Source organism: Chiloscyllium plagiosum, chromosome 36 (genome assembly GCF_004010195.1).
Source record: "Chiloscyllium plagiosum isolate BGI_BamShark_2017 chromosome 36, ASM401019v2, whole genome shotgun sequence".
Taxonomy (NCBI): domain Eukaryota; kingdom Metazoa; phylum Chordata; class Chondrichthyes; order Orectolobiformes; family Hemiscylliidae; genus Chiloscyllium; species Chiloscyllium plagiosum.
The window spans coordinates 9,366,329-9,387,960 of NC_057745.1; the positions used below are offsets into that span (position 1 = coordinate 9,366,329).

General features: G+C 42.4%; 1 protein-coding gene across 1 annotated transcript in view; it reads right to left on the reverse strand.

Annotated features, from left to right (window-relative positions):
- rlbp1b (retinaldehyde binding protein 1b) overlaps nucleotides 1-19,092 on the reverse strand; it is a 40,124-nt gene extending 21,032 nt beyond the window's left edge. Inside the window, exons 1-2 of the mRNA XM_043677251.1 lie at nucleotides 18,969-19,092; nucleotides 3,854-3,898 (exon numbers count right to left, since the gene is read on the reverse strand). Of these exons, the coding sequence (XP_043533186.1) occupies nucleotides 3,854-3,865 (12 nt within the window). The 5' untranslated portion in view covers nucleotides 3,866-3,898; nucleotides 18,969-19,092. The remainder of the gene's footprint in view (nucleotides 1-3,853; nucleotides 3,899-18,968) is intronic.
- Nucleotides 19,093-21,632: the final 2,540 nt, after the last annotated feature.

A 21,632-nucleotide genomic window follows, 5' to 3' on the forward strand; every position in this document is an offset into this window, starting at 1 on the left:
AACTCCCACATCTGACAAGAAGTACATATCACTGCAAAGGCCATTTTTGCTCCTTCACAATCTACAGACCCAGAAAATAACACCGTCTTATTCCTCTACAAACACTGCCCCAGGTTAAATTAATAGCTATGGTTTATATTTTAAATTTAATCAAGAGACTTATCTCCAAAAACATATACTCAAGAAAGAATCCACTATACTCACTACTGCAGCCTTTCTCTTGGACAGACTTAAAACAACAACTAATGTATCTGATTCTGTGCTGTGAACTTCTCCCAACAGTTCCTCCAAGATTAGTTGTGAATTTCACTGTTTGTTAATTTTCCCAGTTGCACTCCGATGTCCACTCTGATATATGAATTCAAACAGCAAAGGCAGTAACTGTGCAGGTTCTCTCTCTCTCTCTCTCTCTCTCTCCTGCACTGTCCTCACCATGTGCTTCCTTTGTCTGATCTTCTCCCTTTTAAAACTGCTGTTTTTTTGACTTCTTTTTTCCAAAGTTCCAAAACAATGCAACAGCATATAAAACAGTAATTGCTGCTCCTGGAATTCGAGACAACCCTGGAAATTATAGACCTGTGAGCCTTACTTTGGTTGTGGGTAAAGTGTCGGAAAGGGTTCTAAGAGATAGGATTTATAATCATCTAGAGAGGAATAAGTTGGTTAGGGATAATCAACACGGTTTTGTGAAGTGATGGTCATGCCTCACAAACCTGAATTGAGTTCTTTGCAATGTTGACCAAACAGGTGGATGAGGATACAATGGTTGATGTGGTGTATATGGATTTCAGTAAGGCATTTGATAAGGTTCCCCATGGTAGACCATTGTACAAAATACAGAGGCATGGGATTGAGGATGATTTAACAGTTTGGATCAGAAATTGGCTAGCTGAAAGAAGACAGGGTGGTAGTTGATGGGAAATATTCATCCTGGAGTTCAGTTACTAGTGGGGTACTGCAAGGATCTGTTAGTAAATTTGTGAGAACAGTTGTGGATAACGACGAAGGATGTTGTAGGTTACAGAGAGACATAACTAAGCTGCAGACCTGGGCTGAGAGGGGGCAAATGGAGTTTAATGTGGAAAAGTGTGAGGCGATTCACTTGGGAAGGAGTAACAGGAATGCAGAGTACTGGGCTAATGGTGAGATCCTTGGTAGTGTGGATGACCAGAGAGATCTCAGTACTCAGATACATAGATCCTTGAAAGTTGCCACCCAGGTTGATAGAGTTGTTAAAAAGGCATACTGTGTGTTAGCTTTTATTAGTAGAGGGATTGAGTTTCAGAACCATGAGATCATGCTGCAGCTGTACAAAATTCTAGTGCAGCCATATTTGAAGTATTGCGTACAATTCTCGTCACCGCATTGTAGGAAGGATGTGGAAGCTTTAGAAAGGGTACAGAGGAGATTTACTAGGATGTTGCTTGTTATGGAGGGAAGGTCTTATGAGGAAAGGCTGAGGGACTTGTGGGTGTTTTCATTAGAGAGAGAAGGTTGAGAGAAGATTTAATTGAAATATGTAAGATAATCAGAGGGTGAGATAGGATGGACAGTGAGAGCTTTTTTCCTCAGATGGCGATGGCTAGCACAAGGGGACATAACTTTAAATTGAGGGGTGATAGATATAGGGCATGTGTCAGAGGTAGTTTCTTTACTCAGAGAGTAGTAGGGACATGGAACGCACTGCCTGCAACAATGGTAGACTCGCCAACTTTAAGGGCATTTAAGTGATCATTGGATAGGATATGGACGAGAATTGAATAATGCAGGTTAGATGGGCTTCAGACTGGTTCCACAGGTTGGCCAACATTACTGCACTGTAATGTTCTATGTTCTATGTTCTATGTTCCATGTTTAGTACATATTGGTGTTTATTCTTAACCCCAGTCACCTCCTTTTTCATTTGAATCTATCATTTCAACCATCTATTCCTTATTTTTCCCTCTGGTTTTTCTAGTTTTACCATAAATTAATCTATACTATTAGCTTCAACCATTCCCATGATTGGGAGTTGCACAGTTTCACCACTGTTTGATCAAGAGTTAATTCCCTGTTGGATTTTTTGGCGACCTTTTTGTATCGACGGTCTCTGATGAAGCTTTTCTCTGGAAGAGAAAACATTCTCTCAGTATCCCATCTATCAAACTCTTCTATAATTTTGAAAGATTATGATTCTACTATCTATAGACACCTGCCGAACCAATATGCTTACAATGGCGTTAGACAGTAAGTGTCTGTGGGTTATCAACTGCAGGCATGGGAGTATTGAAGCTCAGCCTGACCTGTTAACAATAAATGCCGACTCCTCTGTACTATCACTGAGACTCCCTAGCCGGCAGATAAGAGAAAGTAAACATACATGGTCTTTTTGTGATTGTCAGGATGTGACAAGTGGCATTCTGAAAGGGTCTGTGCTGGGGCCTCAGCTTCTTACAGTTCAAACAAAGGCATGGTAGCTAAAGTTACAAAAGGTGCAAAGATAGATCGGAAAGAATTTTGTTAAGGGGACATAAGGGGGATGCAAACAGGTATAAATAGTTCAGTGGGCACAAAATCTGGCAGATGGAATTGAATGCAGGAAGATGTGAACAAATCAAATACGAGCAGAAGGAAACCATTCTGTCCATTGAGATACTCTGCTATTCAATATGATCATGGCTGATCCGCTGGTGTATCGAATTCCACATTCCACCTTGAAGTTGAATTTAAATTTAGTTATACCTGTGAAGTTGTTCACTTTGGCAGCAGCAGGATGTTACTTAAATGTAGAAAGACTGCAGAATTCCAAGGTGCAGAGGGATCCAGGTGTTCCAACACATGAGTTACAAAAGTTAATACACAGGTAACACAGCAAGGATTTAAGAAGGCTCATAGAATCCTATCCTTTATAATGGGAGGAATTGAGTGTAAAAGGAAGGATGTTATACTTCAGATTTATTCTCTCTGCGTAAGGAAGGATGGAAATGAGTTGAAGGCAGTTCAAGTGAGGTTTAATTAGAACATAGAATAGAACAGGAACAGGCCCTTCAGCCCCATGGTGTTATGCTGAACACAACACCAAGTTAAACTAACCCATTCTGCCTGCCCTTGGTCCACATCCCTCTATTCCTTGCTTATTCTTGTGTTTATCTAAAAGCCCCTGAAACACCCCTATTGTATTTGCCTCAACCACTACCCCTGACAGTGCACTGCAGGCACCCATCACTCTCTGTGTAAAATTATTTGATAGCTGGAATGAGTGGGTTGTCTTTTGAAGATAGAGTCATAGTCATAGAGTCATAGAGATATACAGCACGGAAGCAGAACCTTCAGTCTCACCCAAAAACTAGGTTGAATATTCTCGGCTTATCCCCACTGGAGTTTAGATGATTGTGGGGTGATTTGATTGAATGCAAGATGCTAAACGGGCTTGCCAAGGTGGATGTGGAAAAGTTGTTTCTGCCTTTGGGCTCATCCAGAACCAGGAGGGACTGTTTAAAAATTAGGGATCACTCTTGAAGAACAAATATGGGTGGCACAGTGGGTTAGTCCTTAGCACTGCTGCCTCATAGCACCAGGGCCCTGGGTTTGATTTCAGCCTCAGGCGACTGTCTGTGTGGAGTCCGCACATATTTCCTGTGTCTGCGTGGGTTTTACCCTGGGGGGTCTGGTTTTCTCCCACATTCCAAAAATGTACAGGTTAGGTTGGTTAGCCATGCTAAATTGCATCAAGTGTTTAGAAATGTGCAGCTTAGATACTTAACTATGTTGATTGCTGTATTGACTGCTGGAAGAGGGCAGATGAAGTTGCCTACCTCTATATTGCGTCATGTTGTATATGAGATCTGAAAAATAGAATTCTTTGCATACTTACAATCACAGCCATGTTATCACTTTAGTTCTGGCCTTTTTCTACAGCCTGGAACATAAAACAAAATAGAATCAAACAATCATAGGATAAGGACAAGAGCAGACCACTAAATCCTTTCTTGGAGTTGATCTCCAAACTACCTCTGTCCATTTGACTAGACTACATGCAAAAGAATCAGTTAATGATGGTGGATATTGAAGAAAATATGGGTTTTGTAGGGCAGTGGTGTTCCTGCCTCTGAGATGGAAATTTTGAGTCGAACTCCCACTCTAGAATTTGGTGGCTGAAGAAGATGCATTCATAAAACAGCCAGTCAGCAGGTTGGGACCAACTTATAAATCTCTCCAACATAAAATCAATTGCTGGTGGTAGTAATTGGAGAGTCTCCCAGTCAGTCATCTGGAGAAGACAACAGCAAACCGCTGCAGCTTCCTGCCAACCATAACCATGGTCAACAACATGCTTTTCGGTACCTGAAGAGAAAGAGAATGAAGAAAACACAAAAGCAATTTATGTGTACATTGCATTGTTTACATAGAGATATCCTTCACAAAGGTGTGAGGGATTTAAGGGGGGTGAAAATTTGCCTGGATTTAGAGAAGGAATTCCAGGGAATGTGACTGGTTGCTGAAGACACAACCACCACTGGCAAGGCAAATGGGATAGGCAACAGAGATAGCAGAATGAGGGATTATGGCACTGGAGGATGAGGCCACACAGAATTTGATGCAACTTGGAGACAGGGGGCTGGAGTGATGGATGAGTCTATGTTCAAGAGAAGAGCTTTATTGAAGATGCAGAATGGAGGTTCAGCCAGGAGAACACTGGAGTGGTTGGAGTGGGCTTCAGCAAGAAATAAGCTGATTAAGAGAAAAAGACAGAAATAGCTGGAAGTAAAAGAGATAGTCATTGTGATAGAGAGGGGTTGAGGTGCTGGTTTCAATTTGAGGTTGTTCCTGCTAGGCTTGAATCCTTTTGAGGCCTCAATTTCAACTGCACAGCTGACGATTGAAGGCAGAAGCAGCACTCACAGGAACCTTTGACTGTCAATGTCATTGTCCAGCAAAACAAATACTGAGGGGAGTGAAGGAAAGCAATGATGGGATAATTATGCCGGTCAATAATTGGTAAGATGCAGTAGTTATGTTCCTGCTGTCCCAAACTATTCTTTAAGAGTCCAGAAATACACCTGGTTTTGGAATAGTTTCGTTAATGATCAGTCACTCAAGGTCTGGTATCAGTGCAGAACTCACCCACTGGTACTTCAAAAGTTGTGTCAATGTTGTATTGTTTGATAAAACCTCGATTAACATGCATGTGAGCAGGTATCTGCCCTAAACTGGCGACTGCCCCAGCTGCCCAGGAGGAGATTGTGACAAAAATGTTGGTGGGAGAAATGGAAGTGGGAACGGGGCAGTAAGCATTTCGCCATGATTTTCCCTGATATTTACTCCTTTCCTGAGAAACAAAGGCTCTCACACTTGGTATGATGAGGGCAGAAGCTCAGCCCAGTGTCCAAACTGGACACTAAGCTTGTGAACAGTTTGACTCAAGTTGAAGAGGTGACCAAGGTGGGGGGAACAAATCCACTAGCAATGGTACAGATGATTTAGCAGGATCCAAAGGCAGATGCTGTAGTTTTCTGACACTTTCTTTTGAGATAATTAAGGCGTAGCCAGGACTGGATGCTAAACAACAAAATTGCAATGTAAGAGATGAATGAGGTAGCATTGGATCATCAAAGGCCATGCTGAAGTTGACTCCATACTACTGTGGTTCTGTTCGCCGAGCTGGAAGTTTTTGTTGCAAATGTTTCGTCCCCTGTCTAGGTGACATCCTCAGTGCTGTCACCTAGACAGGGGACGAAACATTTGCAACAAAACTTCCAGCTCGGCGAACAGAACCACAACAACGAGCACCCGAGCTACAAATCTTCTCACAAACTTTGACTCCATAGCTATGGATGAGTGCCTAAGGAACACTGTGGTGAAATATATGATGTGAAATAACAACAGAAGGGACTTTCTTTTTTGCTAATGCTTTTGTGTAGCAGCTGGGGGATTTTCTATATTAAAGGCAGTATTTTAATACAAGATATTATCACTGTGTGTCTACAATGGCTATATTCTTATTGGGAGATTGGTAGACATGATTAGAGCAAGTCCATTTGTATCCTTGAATGTTTCCACGTGTTGTGTGATTCACATATATGTGCCAATTGTTCAGTGAAGCCTTTTTCAGTGTAATTTTATTTTTGTCGTCAATGAACCATTCATCTTCAAAGCTATTGTGAAACTCTGCTCAGAACATCCCATCAGCTCAGTTCATGCTTCCCTTGGAAAATGCACTCATGTCCAGGAATAGAAAAGCAGGAAAAGTGCTAGTAGTGCGCTTCTTTGAAGTTTATTGATTTTTGTAAAGTTCTGTAATAAAAACAGCTCCTAAGAAAAAACTTCGCATTTGAACAGGAAATACCAACCAATGAAGCAGCAGTGCTGGACACCTGAGTTACTAATAATAATTGGCCTCGAATCTCAAAAAAGCAATAATTGTTGATCTTATAAATTTATGGCTACCGTGTTTTGGTTAGATTTGTCACCACCAATCCTTCTTATTGGAATTTGTCTAAGATACTGATACTGTATGGGGAAGGATGTCATAGGCAGAAGAAAGACTCAATATTGATGAATAGTAAATAGGTTTATTACAATTTGGAGGTGCCGGTGTTGGACTGGGATGGACAAAGTTAAAAATCACACAACACCAGGTTGTCGTCCAACAGGTTTATTTGGATGCACTGGCTTTCCGAGCGCTGCTCCTTCATCAGGTGGTTGACCAGAAGCAGCGCTTCAAAAGCTAGTGCTTCCAAATAAATCTGTTGGATTATAACCTGGTGCTGTGCGATTTTTAACTAGGTTTAGTACATGTTACTTAAAAGCTTCAGAGATACATTATACTTCCTTTTGAGAAATGAGGCACACCTCACAAGTACATACATATACCTGGATGCTGTTAACACCAAGAATAACCACTGAAGCACTGGGAGGTCACTTGGAGAAAGCATAGAGAGAAGTCCTTGGCTCCTTCCACAAACAGTCCTTTATATTCTGATTAATGGTGTTATCCAGTGGTGTCAGTTAACCCTTTCAGAATCACAATATTGTTATGATATTGTAAGAGGCCATTTCACTACTAAGTAGTGGGCTTACAGGGGTGAGTGTTGGGACCACAATTAATCATGTTATACATTAGCAATCTGCTCAGATAGGCAAGAGTCAACCAGACCAGGTGTGGCAGGAGATTTCCTTCCGTCAACAATGTCAGTGCACTAAATGGATTTTTACAAAAATTTGGTAGCGCCGTGATATTTATTAATGAGGCTAGTACTGCATTCCAAAATTTTTGAACATTTATTCGGCGTTACGTTACCATCGATCCATTATGGGAGAAATCATTACGTTCCCAGTAATAACATCATTGATGTGAATCTGACAGAAGGAACAAGTAAACACTGTGTCATGAGACGCTGCTGTTCATCTCAAAGAGAAGCTTTCTACCACGGTGAGTCTTGAGTCAGTTATTGCTGCACAGTGGAAGCTCTGTCTGCTAGGTTCCTCCAAGAACTGTATACCTTCAGGGACAGACAGCAAGATAAACATATGCACCTGCTGGAGCTCAGTGATGAAAGGAGTGAGCAAAGTAAGCACATACATCGATAATTTCTTTGCTGGGACAACCGAAAACAAGAGGTTATCACATCAAGATAACCACTGGATACAAAAAGGGGAGATAAGAAGGTAATTTTATCGCACCAAGTGTAATCGGAATGTAGAATGCTTTACCCGAGAAAGGAATAATCTGGAACTGAGTGCTGCGTTGAAAACGACACCGAATAGTTAGATTACTTAGGACTGTGAGGGGCCTATGATTAACACAGGCAACAAGTAGCTAAGATCACAGACATTCACACAGAAACCAAGACTGAGGAGTCACACAGAACAGTATAGCTCTTGCCTTATTCCTCGTACAGCGGGAAAACCAATTCAAACCAAAGATTAGTTTTAAGTGGGGCAAGGTCAGAACAAGAGGGGGCATAGGAAGGGAGGGAATCCCCATTTTAACTCAAAGAGAGTTTTAATTTAGCAAAGCAATCTCTCATTCTGTAATGGGAGTGATGTCAACAGCAGTACAGCAACAATTGGCTTGGTAAGAGCAAATTATGGCTGACACTGGAATCTGTACTGAAAACAAAACTGCTGAAACTCACAGCAGAACGGGCAGCATCTGTGGAGACAGAGCAAGCTAAAGTTTCGAGTCTAGATGACTCTTCACCAGAACACCAGCTCTGATAAAGAATTATCTAGACTTGACATGTTAGCTTGCTCTCTCCTCACAGATGCTACCGAATCCGTTGTGATTTTCAGCATTTTTTTGTTACAGAACAATTGCCTTTGAAAGTCCAGGACATTAGTTGCCAGAGCATAAAGCTTTGGTGGTTTGGCAACTTGATTCTGCTGATGGAAGGAACAAGAAACCAGACTCGGGAGCTAAAAGGATCTTTGCAACTTTTTCTGCAGGAGCCTCCAGCTTCTACTGGCCCATAACGTTTCCATGGCAAATGGAACTTGGCCTCTTTGTCATGATGCCAGGTTATGTGGATCTCATGAATAAAGATAGCAGAATACCAATGATGCTGTTAGGCTATGATTCACGCAGGGATACAATAGGGCCTTGCCTGAATCTGATGATTGCCTTCCAATGCCTGTCTTCACTTTAAACGATGGCCAACAGGAATGAATTGGGATTGTCTCCTGCCAACAGCTTAATACAACCTTTAACATTAGCCAAACTTCCAGACATGTGAGATAACCCTTCCATTAATCTCAAAATTTAAGCAATGTTAAAACAATGCTTCCCATTTAACGATGGTGTCATTCAGTTTATTAAACCAAGTATTCAAAGAAATTGATTTAGGAACTATTCCAACAGTTTGAGTTAGAAAATATTTATTTGTTACTAAACAATTCTGAGACACTGATGGGATTCACATTGATAATACACTATTGTCAAAGATAACTGACCACACGAGAGATCAGGAGATTTCCCAAATTCCCTGTTTACTGTCCACCTGATTCCATGAAAATTCCAAAGAATCCATTCAGTTGATCCAGTCATCCTCCATCACTCTAGATCTGCTCCATCCATTGTCATTGCAAATCCAATCCTCCTGATTGTTCTAGATCCAGTTCAACCCGATTATTCTGTACTCAATCCATCACTGAATGCTCTAGAACTACCTTCTACTTTGGATCCAGTCTATTGCAACTTACAGTATATTACATTTCTTCCCATTGTTGTGTTCAAACCGCTCTGCAGAAAATTTCTGGTTTTCTTCATAAAGAGCCTTATCTCATTCAAATATTCCTCCCCAAAAGGGAAAATGCTCCAAGTACTGAATTGGCTTTAATCTCAGACACTGGTCAGAAAGAAGCAAGGTCCATTTCCAAAAAGACATTGAATATTTCCCAAAACATAATGCACCAAGGAAACAAAAATCAGTAGGAAGGATATCAGAGACTCTAAACAGTTTCCTAGAAACTAATACTTTGTTTTTCAGGAAGTGCCTAGCGAAATATCATCAGAAGTTGGCAATTAACAGGTTGGAGATAGTGAGAACTGCAGATGCTGGAGAGTCAGAGTGGATCAAGAGTGGAGCTAGAAAAAGCACAGAAGGTGAAGCAGCATCAGAGGAGAAGGGGAGTTCATGTTTCAGGTCAGAACCTTTCGTCAGGACAAATGGAACATTGATACTTCTCTTGCCTTCCTTTTGTCACTCATAATTCCAACTTTCTTCAATGATTATAACTTTAATTTGCTTTACAAATCTCTCTGGATATTGAGTTGTATTTTACCCATCGACTCTGCTCCGCCATTCAGTCCATGGCTGATATGTTTCTCAGTCCCATTCTCCTGCCTTCTCCTATAACCGTTGATCCCATTATTGATCAAGACCGTACCTATTTCTGTCTTAAATACACTCAATGACTCCACGAGCCTTCTGTGGCAATGAGTTCCACAGAGTAATCACCCTCCTGTTGACAAAACACCTTCTCATCTCAGTTCTAAAGGGTCATCCCTTTGCTCTGAGGCTGTGCCTTCAGTCCTGGCGTCTTAGTTATTTAATGATTTAGTTTACAAGTTTAAGCCATAGTTGGGGAAGAAAATTAAAATAATCACAAAGGTAATGAAAGATAAGATTAGAAGATATTCTTTCTGTAGGGTGTATTGGAATTCTGCTGTATCACTTGCTGAAAATGCAAGCAGAGACCATTAACTATTTCTGCTTTGCAAAATGGGACTTTGCAATGTGTACATATAAATGTATTGTCAAGGGGACCATCACTCACTCTTACACTATAGTCAGTGTACCTTTCTAATGTATCATTCTGCAGCACATGTTGAGATCTGCTACGTTTGCTGTCAGTACCTGCAGTTGTACTGACAACTGTGATTATTTAAAACTGCTGCAGAGGAGCCAGGAATTAGTTCATGAAATAAAAGAATATGGGGATTGAACAGGAGGGTAAAGATGATGCCAAGTGGTTCATTTAAAGAAACACACACTCACAAACTTAAAGCAATCAAACAGTTTGTATCTGCATTATAAGAGCATGGGTCCCCTGCAGAATAAATCTTCTTCTTCTTTACTGTCTCAACCATCACACCCTGATCAGGTACGATATGAGTAAGATGCAACCATCTCACTACATGAAGAATGAAGCACCATTTTACCAATAGGTCAAACCAGGAAGGAACACTCACTCTCACACCGTGAAGTGGGGAGTAGCCCTTATACATGTATTTACATCTCATAATTACCCTACTTAGAATCCCTACAGAAAGAGGAGCTCCAGCCCATCAAGTCCATACTGATCCACCGAAGAGCATCCCACCCAGACCCACCATCCTGACCCTATCCCCATAAACCCGCATTTCCCATGTGTGATGGTACTGCTCCTTTAACAAGGTTAGGTTGTCCTTGGGTGTTTTTTTTTTCAGAAGGGTGGTAAAGACAGAGGTTCCATTTTGTCTGGATTTATCTACTTGAGAATGCTTTTAAGTTAAAAGAAAACACTTGCACAATGAAAGGGGAGTGGCCAAACCTCCCAGCTCAGCTTTTCTCTGGTTTGGTTTGGTTTTAGCAGTCTAGCTGTTCAGAGAAGGCAGTCAGTTTTTGAGGCTGCTGGTCAGGTGTTAGCTGGGAATCCAAAAAGAAACAGTGACATGGAAGAAGGCATTCCACGTTGAATCTCTCTGCCATCTGTCTCTCTTCTAAGACCCTGTATTTGATGTTACCTTTTTTTGCCAAGGGGGTGTTAATGGGGATTGTTGCAGGAACTTAAAACAGCACCATTAAGATGGGATAGTTTGTTGGCTTTTCGAATAGGTTGTTATTCAGTGTTCTGTTCTTTTTTGTTTGTGATTCATTTGGTAATCTTGCAAATAAATTATGTTTTGTTTAAAACTAAATGGTTGGCCAGCTGCATCACTCCTGAAATATCCACTGTACACCTATTTAAAACAAAGTCAGGGTTTGGCTACTTTCTTGAAATGTTTTGAGGGTCTGGCCCGGTCCAAAACACCATGACTAATTCACTTAGCTTGCACATCCTTGGACACTACGGGGTAATTGAGCATGGCCAATCCACTTAACCTGCACATCTTGGGACTGTGGAAGGAAACCACAGCATCTGGGGGAAACCCACACAGACACGAGGAGTACATGCAAACTCCACACACTCAATTGAACCTTGGTCCCTGGCTAATCCCCTTCCCCTTACCAATTAAACTCTCTCCAATCAAGAAACTCAACTGCCTAAACCAAGTAGTTACCTAATGAGTTCGACCCTCTGCCTACAGTCCGTTTCGCTGCCTTCACAACTATTCTCCCTCTCCTCACTTTCACTGGAACTGTGACAACTGCAGTTGGGGCCACCATGCTGACTAAAGTACTGTGTCTCCCTGGACCATTGATCTCCCAGCATTACAATGTCAACACACCACTGTCAGCTTCCTGGGTTTAGCACACAGGCAGCTCGGTCAGTTCTCAGGCAGCACTTTACCAGGTGCAGTCGGGCAACAGCCTTTCTCTCGCAGGGTGGCCATTTCAAATAGAAGGGAAGGCAGGCAATTAGGGCCCTGTGGGAGGCGGTGGAGAGTAAATGTGAAAGGGGATGGGGGTGTGACATGGTGGTGTACAACACTGTGCTCCGTCAATATCAGAGACAGAACACATACCTGGAATTTTCACGGCACATGTTTAACGAGTGTGGTGGTGTGTGAAAGGGAAAGGGGGCTAATGATGTAATCCAGTTAGTCAGGGTGTGCAGCTGCAGTCAATCCAGGGGCCAGGCCATTTCTAGTCTGGGAGGTTAACCATAGTCTGTCAGTTGGTTGACCAAATACCAGTTTAACGATCCGCATCATTTCTGTTGAGGGATCTGAGTGCAGTCTGTCCTGGTTCTGTGGGAAATCAATCTAGCTGGGGATGGCTTGATGGCTCAGTGGTTAGTACCGCTGCCTCACAGGGATCCAGGTTCAATTCCAGCCTCAGGCGACTGTGTGTGGAGTTTGCATGTTCTCCCCATGTCTCCACGGGTTTCCTCTGGGTGCTCTGGTTTCCTCCCACAGTCCAAAGATGTGCAGGTTAGGTGAATTGGCCATGCTAAATTGCCCATAGTGTTACTCTTCGGAGAGTCGGTGTGGACTTGTTGGGCCGAAGGGCCTGTTTCCACACTGTAGGGAATCTAATCTAATCAGCTGTTGTTGTGCAGTCAGTCAGGGTTACCTTGCGAGATCAGTGGAGTTAGTGATGGGCCATAGTTAGGCAGGATCATGGTTTACACATAAGCCTGGAGTTTCAATGGTCAGTCCATGGTTCTCAAGTCTGTGGATTGGCCTGGAAAAACAAAATGGTGGCAGCAGGGCACAAAGTGTTTGGACTCCTGAGCCCATCTGTTTCTGATTTCCAGGTCAGATGCATTCTGCTTTTCTTCCATTTATTATTTTTGACATCAATATTTATCTTAGGCTGCTTTTGGCGGCTTCAGAGGAGGAGGAATGTTTCAGGTGGCTGCGGCAGCAGTGATCCCTCATGGTTGTTGTAGCTGTGGTCTGCTTCGGCGTCTTTGGTGGCACGGCCCAGGATTCAACTGGTCCAGGTCAGCAGCAACTTTGGCGATGTGATTGTTTCGGCCTGGCATTCTGTGGTCTGGGATTCTTATGGGCAGCTTCTGTAACGTTTTCTGCCCTGAGACCGATGAGGCTTTGGGATTCTGCGGAGTCTTCCAGTCCCGGCGTGGATGGCCGGCTTTGGCAGTGGCCTCTGGCCTGGTATTCCAATGGCCTCTGGCCCTGTATTCTAATGGCCTCTGGCCCCATATTCCAAAGGTGTCTGGCCCAGTATTCCAACAGCCTCTGGCCTGGTTGATGGGCTTCATCTTGGGCGATGGCTTCAACAGCTTTCTGCAGCAGTACTGTCTTTTCCCGAATCCAGGAGCCATGAATTGAACTAAGGTGGACTTTGTCTTATTTGTAAAAAACTTTATTTTTTTCTTATCTAAGCCTTCTGTAATACATCTTGATATGGCGACTTAAACATTTCTCACTGCTTTTTTTGGAAAAAAGTACAATTGACAACAAATTACTATTCTATTCTAAATAGTTGGCCATCTGTATCACTCCTAGAATATCCACTATACATCTGCTTAAAACAACTAATAAAGTTAGGGTCCGGCTACTTCATTGAAATGTTTTGAGGGGATCTGAACTGGTCCAATGGTCCAATCCACTTAGCTTGCACATCCCTGGACACTACGGGGTCCAATGAAAGCAGGTAATTGGAGATCATCGGATTGAACCTAGTAAGTTATCAAAGGGGATTGTGTGCTCAAAAAGGAGGTTTAAGACAAGTCACAGTGACTCTGGCCTTGATATAGGAAGCATGCAAAGGCCAGTGAGGGTATCAGATCCTCAATATCATGGGGTAAAACAAAGACAGAATGGTCACCTGAAAGGGCTGAGCCAATATGACAGGAATGTAGAGCATTGCTGGGGGCACAGGGATTGCACCCCAACAGGGGAACGTGAAGAATTTGAGGAAATTTATGAATCACGGACAAGATCTGACATTTACTGCAGCAAATGCAAAGTGGAACAACATTGTATTCGTCCACAGAGCAACTGAATAATGAAGCTTTGATATCCACAAAACAGCAGAAGGAATAAGGAGGTGGGCTTTTTATAAAGGGGCTGGAATTCAGGACTGAAATATAAGGGGTATTCAACAACTAATCCAATAATCAATGGTCAGTGTTTGCGCAGTGTTATACACCCGCCTTTAGTTCACATTTAAGCAGAATGTTCAATCTGGTTGACGAAAAATAATTACTTGCCTCATACCATTTGAATCTAGCCTCATCTCATGAGAAGACGCTGATTGATCACAACCTTATAACCTCTGAGGTCAACAAAGGACAAGGAGCCTGGCACATTCATGTAACACTGTAGGTTTCCCATAGCCAAGACACATAGTCTCAAGGACTGAAAGACAGGATATTGCAACTGCCATATCCTCACAATCAAGACAAACGCTGCTGGGCTGCGTTCCTATGGTAGGGTTGGGGAGCAGGAAAGCGGGTCCACCTGGAAGCTACTTCATGCTAATGGCCCACAGATACTTACCTGAGCCACCTTACCTGAGGTATGGGTTTCTAATGTGCATGGTTAGGGGGTATTGCCAGATTTGAAGTAAATCCTGCAGGAGTAAATACCTGCCAGATCCTCTGTGAGATAGTAGCAAGGAAATATCCTCTCAATGTGCACAGCAATGTGGAATTAAGAGAAATGCATGCTATATGAGGCCTTAACAAGATAAGTCTTGTCATCCCAAACCTGAATGTTGCTCAGCTCTTGCTGCACTTGGACACAGTGTCTGAAAAATCAGATGTTGTGCTGAATGTTGTAAAAACATAAAAGAACATCCCCCATCTCTGATCTTATGGTGGGCAGAATGTCCACAGTAAAGCAGCTGAAATAATTGTGTTGAGAATACGATCCTGAGGAACAGCTGCAGTGATGTCCTGGAGCTGAGATGATTAAAATCCAACAACAACAGCTATTTTCTTTTGTGCCAAATATGATTCCAAACAGTGAAGAGTTTTCCACCTGATTCCCATTGAATCCAATTTTGCCATGGCTTATTGATGTCACACTTGGCCAGATGCTGTCTTGATGTCAAGTGACACTCATGTTCTAACTAATTCAGCTCCTTTGTCCAGATTCGGACCAGGTGTGTAATGAGGTCAGGAACTGAGTAGGCCTCGTGGAACTCAAACTGAGCGACAGCAAACAAGTTACTGTTGAGTAAGTACCACATGGTGACAACAACTCCCATCACTGATGATAAGTATGGACTGAAGGGATGGTAATTGGCCGGGTTGGATTTAGCTGCTTGTATGGATCAGAACATGCCGGAGGAGAAAGTGAGCACTGCAGATGCTGGAGATCAGAGCTGAAAATGTGTTGCTGGAAAAGTGCAGCAGGTCAGGCAGCATCCAAGGAGCAGGAGAATCGACGTTTCGGGCATGAGCCTTCCTGAAGAAGAGCTTATACCCGAAACGTCGATTCTCCTGCTCCTTGGATGCTGCCTGACCTGCTGCGCTTTTCCAGCAACACATTTTCAGCTCAGAACATGCCAGAGCAATCTTCCACATTGGTGGGTAAATACCAGTTGTACTGTCCTGGAACAGCTTGGCTGGGGATGCAATTAATTCTGGAGCATGTCATTTGTGGAATGTTGTCAGGGCCCACAGGCTTTGCACCATCCAATGCCTTCAGCTATGTTTTAATATCATATGGGATGAAGCAAATTGGCTGAAAACTAGAATTTGTAATGCTGGGATCTCCGGAGGAGACTGAGTCATTCGTTGAATATCAACATTTTTCAGCCAAAATGCAAAGAGAAAGAATCTGGATGTATAAAATATCTTATCATTACTTTGATGGGTGATGAAAAAAAGCAAAAATAACATTAAAGGAAATTATTTAAGAGGGTAGCTCCTTTTGTCTAATTTCACATCAATGAATTATGCATGAATTTCTAACAACGTTATCTAGTTAAATGATCCGCTAGCCTTTGCAAAGGCAAATACACTGAATGATCAGCTCATCTGTCGAGGCAGAAAGAAGGGTTACAGTTAAAATGCTGGATGAACTTACTGCTCATTTCTGAGTCCATGAGAATTTCAAGACATCTTGAATGTCCCAAATTTCAAGGGCCTAGGTGTAATAGCTCACTGAAGGTTATAATTCAGATAATTCAGCACCTCCCTTAGTGCTGGACTGAAAACTATGCTGAAATGATAATTTTCAAAACTCAGAACATCTCTTGAAATATAGCCTTTTAAGTCAATGTGCAATCACTGAGCCAAGATCAAAGTAAGTAACTATCACAGATCCCTGGTCTTATTATTATTTTCCTCAGAATGACAATCAAAGTCACTCTTGCCTAATTGTTTCTAGATGTTACATATAGGACCGCACTATAAATTGTTACTGCATCGGTGGTGGTGTAGTGGTAATGTCACAGAACTAGTAGAGCCCAGACTAATGTTCTGAAGATGAGGGCTCAAATCCCACTCCGGTGGATGGTGAAATCCGAAATCAATAAAAATTTCATCCAACAGTGGCCATGCATCACTGTTGATTGTTGTAAAACCCATCTGGTTCACTAAAGTTCTTTAGGGAATGAAATCTGCTATCCTTATCTAGTCTGGCTTACATGTAACTTCAAACCCACTGTAATGTGGTTAACTCCTAATCTCCCTCTGGACATTTAGAGATGGGCAATAAATACTGGTCTAACCAGAGATACCCAGATCCCCTCAATGAATAAAGAAAACTTGTGATGATATTACCTTACTTAGATAAAGTTAAAAATCACACAACACCAGGTTATAGTCCAACAGATTTAATTGGAAGCACACTAGCTTTCGGAGTGTCGTTCTTTCATCAGGTGGTAGTGCCCTCCACTATCACCTGATGAAGGAGCGACACTCCGAAAGCTAGTGTGCTTCCAATTAAATCTGTTGGACTATAACCTGGTGTTGTGTGATTTTTAACTTTGTACACCCCAGTCCAACACAGGCATCGCCAAGTCATGATTACTTAGATAATGCATTCATGAAATAACAAATTACTAGAATACACCTTAAAAGTAAATGGAAAGACCTCTGTGTGAAAACTATATTGCAATAATTCAGTTCTCCAGCAACTCTGGTCAAAAATCCAGACCATGTGGAATAGCATTAGGATGTGCCTCTCTGTCAGGATCTGCTTACTCTCCACCAGCCAGTCTTCTGAAGCAGCAATGCAGAGATTGTCAGCTCAGCAGAATGAGATTGTCATATGCATTCTCCTTGTGTTGAATCCTTCCTTCTCCCCTCTCTTTAGATTGAAAGATACTAACAACAGAACCCCAACTTTCTACTACCATTGACCTAAAGTAATGACTCATCCAAACACCAAACAATTTGATAAAGTTATAGCAAATAAACAAGATTTTTAAATTTCAGTGTCTTCCTTTGAGTGGAGCATATTAGGCAGTAAGTTCCTGTCTGGAGAATATATTTACTCTCCTTTCAGGAGACTGACTTTTCTATAGCACCTTCCAAAACTGTGATCTCTACCACTTAAACAGCCAAAGGCAACAGCAGTTCCCACAGGTTCCCCACCAAGCCACAATCCTGACTTGGAACTATATCGCCATTCCATCACTGTTGCTGGGTCAAATCCCAGACCTCCCCTTCCTAGCAGCGCTGTAGATGTACTGAAAACAAAAAATGCTGGTGATCACAGCAGTTCAGGCAGCATCCACAGAGAGAAAGCAAACTAATTTTTCGAGTCGAGATGACTCTTCATCAGAGTACGTGTACCATTTTTAAATCACTAGCTCCCAGGTACTGTGAGTGTACTGGACATGTTACCCCAAATGAGACTGACTGCATTAACCCAGCCAGTGGATCAAAGCTGAAAATCTCCTGATCCATCTCGGTTTGTGCCAAAAGCCATCTTTCCTGCTGAATTTCATTGGCTTTAGAATGGCTGGTAATGTCTGTATGTCATACACATCAGACATGGAGATGAGATTTAAGAATCAGACATTAATGATCAGGAAATATTACAACCACTATTTATTATTCACACTTTCTGCTTTGCCTGATGGCTTTACTAATACTTATGTTATTTTACTTTGCATGAATAGTAAACATCCCCCAACAGCTTTGCAATTATGTTAATCCCACAATATTAATAAGCAGTGCACTGCAGATAAATTAGCAATAGTCAAATTAAATATTGAATCAAAGGTCTTAGGCAAAAGTGAACTTTTCTACAAAGGAGGAGAGCTACAATTTCAACAATATTTCTCTTTCACCAATTAAAACACTTAAATCACAAGATTCAGATTCGCACGGAGCAGCAGATTCAGACAAATAACACTTTGTTCTAATTCAAAAAATAACAAAGTAGCACGAGTGTCTTCTGAGAATATCTGTTTAATCTGTTATATACAGCTTAAAAACAAAGAAAAATGAAGAAGCGAGAAAAGTAAATTTGTAAATTCTGGAAATCTGAGGTGAAACTGCTAAAGTACTGAAAATACACAGCAAGTCACTTTATAAGAGATAAAGAGAAAATACAAGTTAACATTTCAAGTGGGAATCTGTCAGACACATTCTGATGAAAATTTTGTACTTTAAAATTTAAATTTTTGCTGCCTGAGGCACATTCTCTGTGTTTCTAACTCTTGTTTTGGCTCTGTATCAGGTTTTCAGAGTTCACATGTTTATGATGATTTTAAGCATTTTTGTTTAAGCCCTGTATTATGCCATCCAATAATCTTATCCCAGTTTGCAACAAAAATGTATCTGTTTTACCCCAACCTCCTCAACCACATTCTATGTCAAGGCAACAAAATACACACAAGTTCTATTCAATAAGGCCAACAGACCAGGAATTGACTAAATCCATTGGATGTTTAAGGACCCTTGTCACTCACCGACAATTGGCAGCTAAAAGGAAGTGGTTATCTGCTCACTGTTTCAGGCAAAGGAAGGCAGCCACTTCTCCCAGAAGGTTGACACGACTGGGAAGCAAAGATTTTCAGGAGAAAGCTTTGTAGAGTCGGATTAGATTGTCACAAGACGTCACTCATAGCAATTTCTAATTAAGTCAGCCGAAAGCAGGGAACCTTCCATTGGCATGAATTGCAGGTTGGTTAGCGAGGCGGTGTGCTAGTGGTGGAGAGAGAGAAAGGGGGTGGGGTAGCGTGCATTGTATAAGAAAAATTGCGTGCAGGGTTTCCAAGTTATGATAACAAGCACAAATGCCATTTACAGGCTACTATGTTGGCCAACTGCTGCCAACAACTTGAACGAAAGAAAGGCTGTTGAATCCGTGATCAAACAAGCATCATAAGAATTGCCCTGTCAACAAAACTCACTCAGAAAGAAATCCTAAACTGTATTTTGCAACCAGGTTACCCAAGGTAACAAAACTAACCACTGCTTAACAGGCATCACAATTAAATTGATTAACTAAACAAGTATGGAATAATTTGTTTCATTGGTAATTGTTTGTTAAGGAAAGTCATCTTCAGGAATCATATCAAATTTCACTGACACAGTTCTAAGAAACTATTCTGTGCTCTTGTGGATAGTTCTTGTAATAACTCCTTCCAGTAGCTGCTCTGACCTAGTGACTTATAGACTGATTTAAATTGTTACTGTTTTCATTACATTTCTCTGAATGTTTTCATTTAATGTGCAAAGGCAACTTTTTTTTTATTTCAAAAATATACTTTATTCATAAAATAATTTGATGGTCTGTACAGTTGGTCATGCCATACATATGTAAACATTTACATACAGAGATCAGAATTTATCATTTGTATCTACAGGTCTGTACGTTTATCAATCATATGTCCATATATTTAGCTGAAGCTAAATGACTGCGTGGGCTCCCTGTTCTCCTTAGGCAGGCAGATGTTACACGGTGGTCTTTCCCCACCGTGCCTTGGCGGCAGCTACCCCAAGCTTCAGCGCGTCCCTCAACACGTAGTCCTGGACCTTGGAATGTGCCAGTCTGCAACACTCAGTCGGGGTCAACTCCTTCAACTGGAAGATCAACAGGTTTCGGACCGCCCAGAGAGCGTCCTTCACCGAGCTGATGATCCTCCAGGCACAGTTGATATTCATCTCGGTGTGCGTCCCGGGGAACATACCATAGAGCACGGAGTCCCGCGTTATGGCCCTGCTCAGGACGAACCTTGACAAACACCACTGCATTCCTCTCCAGACTTCTTCTGTGTAGGCACATTCCAGAAGGAGGTGTGTGACAGTCTCGTTCCCCCCGCAGCCGCTTTGAGGGCAGCGTGCGGCTGCGGCTGAGAGTCTGGGCGTGCATAAAGGATCTCACAGGCCAGAGCCCTTCTCACCACCAGCCGAGCCATGTCTTGGTGCTTGTTGGAAAGTTCTGGCGATGAGGCATTCTGCCAAATGGCTTTGACAGTCTGCTCAGGGAACCGCTTGATAGGATCCGCCCTCTCCATTTCCCGAGGAGTCTCAAAGACACTACGTGCTGACCACTTCCTAATGGACTTGTGGACAAAGGTGTTTTTCTTCATAAACTTCTCCACGAAGGACAGATGATATGGAACGGTCCAACTACTCGGAGCGTTCCACGGCAGCAAGGCGAGGCCCATCACCGGGGACAGGTAGAACCTCAGTGCGTAGTGACACTTGGTGTTTGTGTACCGGGGATCCACGCACAGCTTGATGCAGCCACACACAAAGGGTCAGGGTGGCATTGGGTGTATTTTTCCCCCTGTCGTCCAGATTTTTATCCATCGAGTCCCTTCGGACCGGGTCCATCTTTGGCCTCCATATAAACTGGAAGATGGCCCGGGTGACTGCAGCGGCACAGGTTCTGGGAATAGGCCAGACCTGTGCCACATATAACAGCAATGACAGTGCCTCACACTGATGACCAGTTTTTTCCCGCGATGGAGAGCGACCATAGCTTCCATTTGCCCAGTTTCTGCCTCACTTTGCTGATATGCTCCTCCCAAGACTTGGTGCACGCCTCAGACCCCCGAACCAAATACCCAGCACCTTCAGGTGGTCGGTCCTGACGGTGAAGGGGATCGAGGATTGGTTGGCCCAGTTCCTGAAGAGCATGACCTCGCTCTTGCCTCGGTTTATCTTGGCCTCCGAGGCCGGTCGAACTGGTCACATATGCACGAGTCTGCGCACGGACGGCGGATCCGAGCAGAAAACGGCAACGTCATCCATGTCCATGCAAAGGCAACTACATTAAAACAGAGAAGCTGATTAGTTTGGTAGGCTGTGGATTTAGAGGCTGTCTTATAGGCTTAAGCCACAGTGGATAACACTTTTCACTCCAAGTGATCTACTATGCTCCAGACATCTCCTCAAACTGAGAGTCATCGATTAGGTATTCAGTAATTATGTTATAAGGTGTTCTTCATCTTTCTTTTAAACCAGAGCTTTATCTTCATTATTCTTAACAGTTCAGAGGGCTGGGTTGTAAATGTGGAATTATTCCTAAGATTATCACATGATGCTCTGACTCCACCAACCCCCACCCCAACATTTAGGCCACTGGTCAATAATCTTGTCTACCCATGTCTCCTCATGACTCA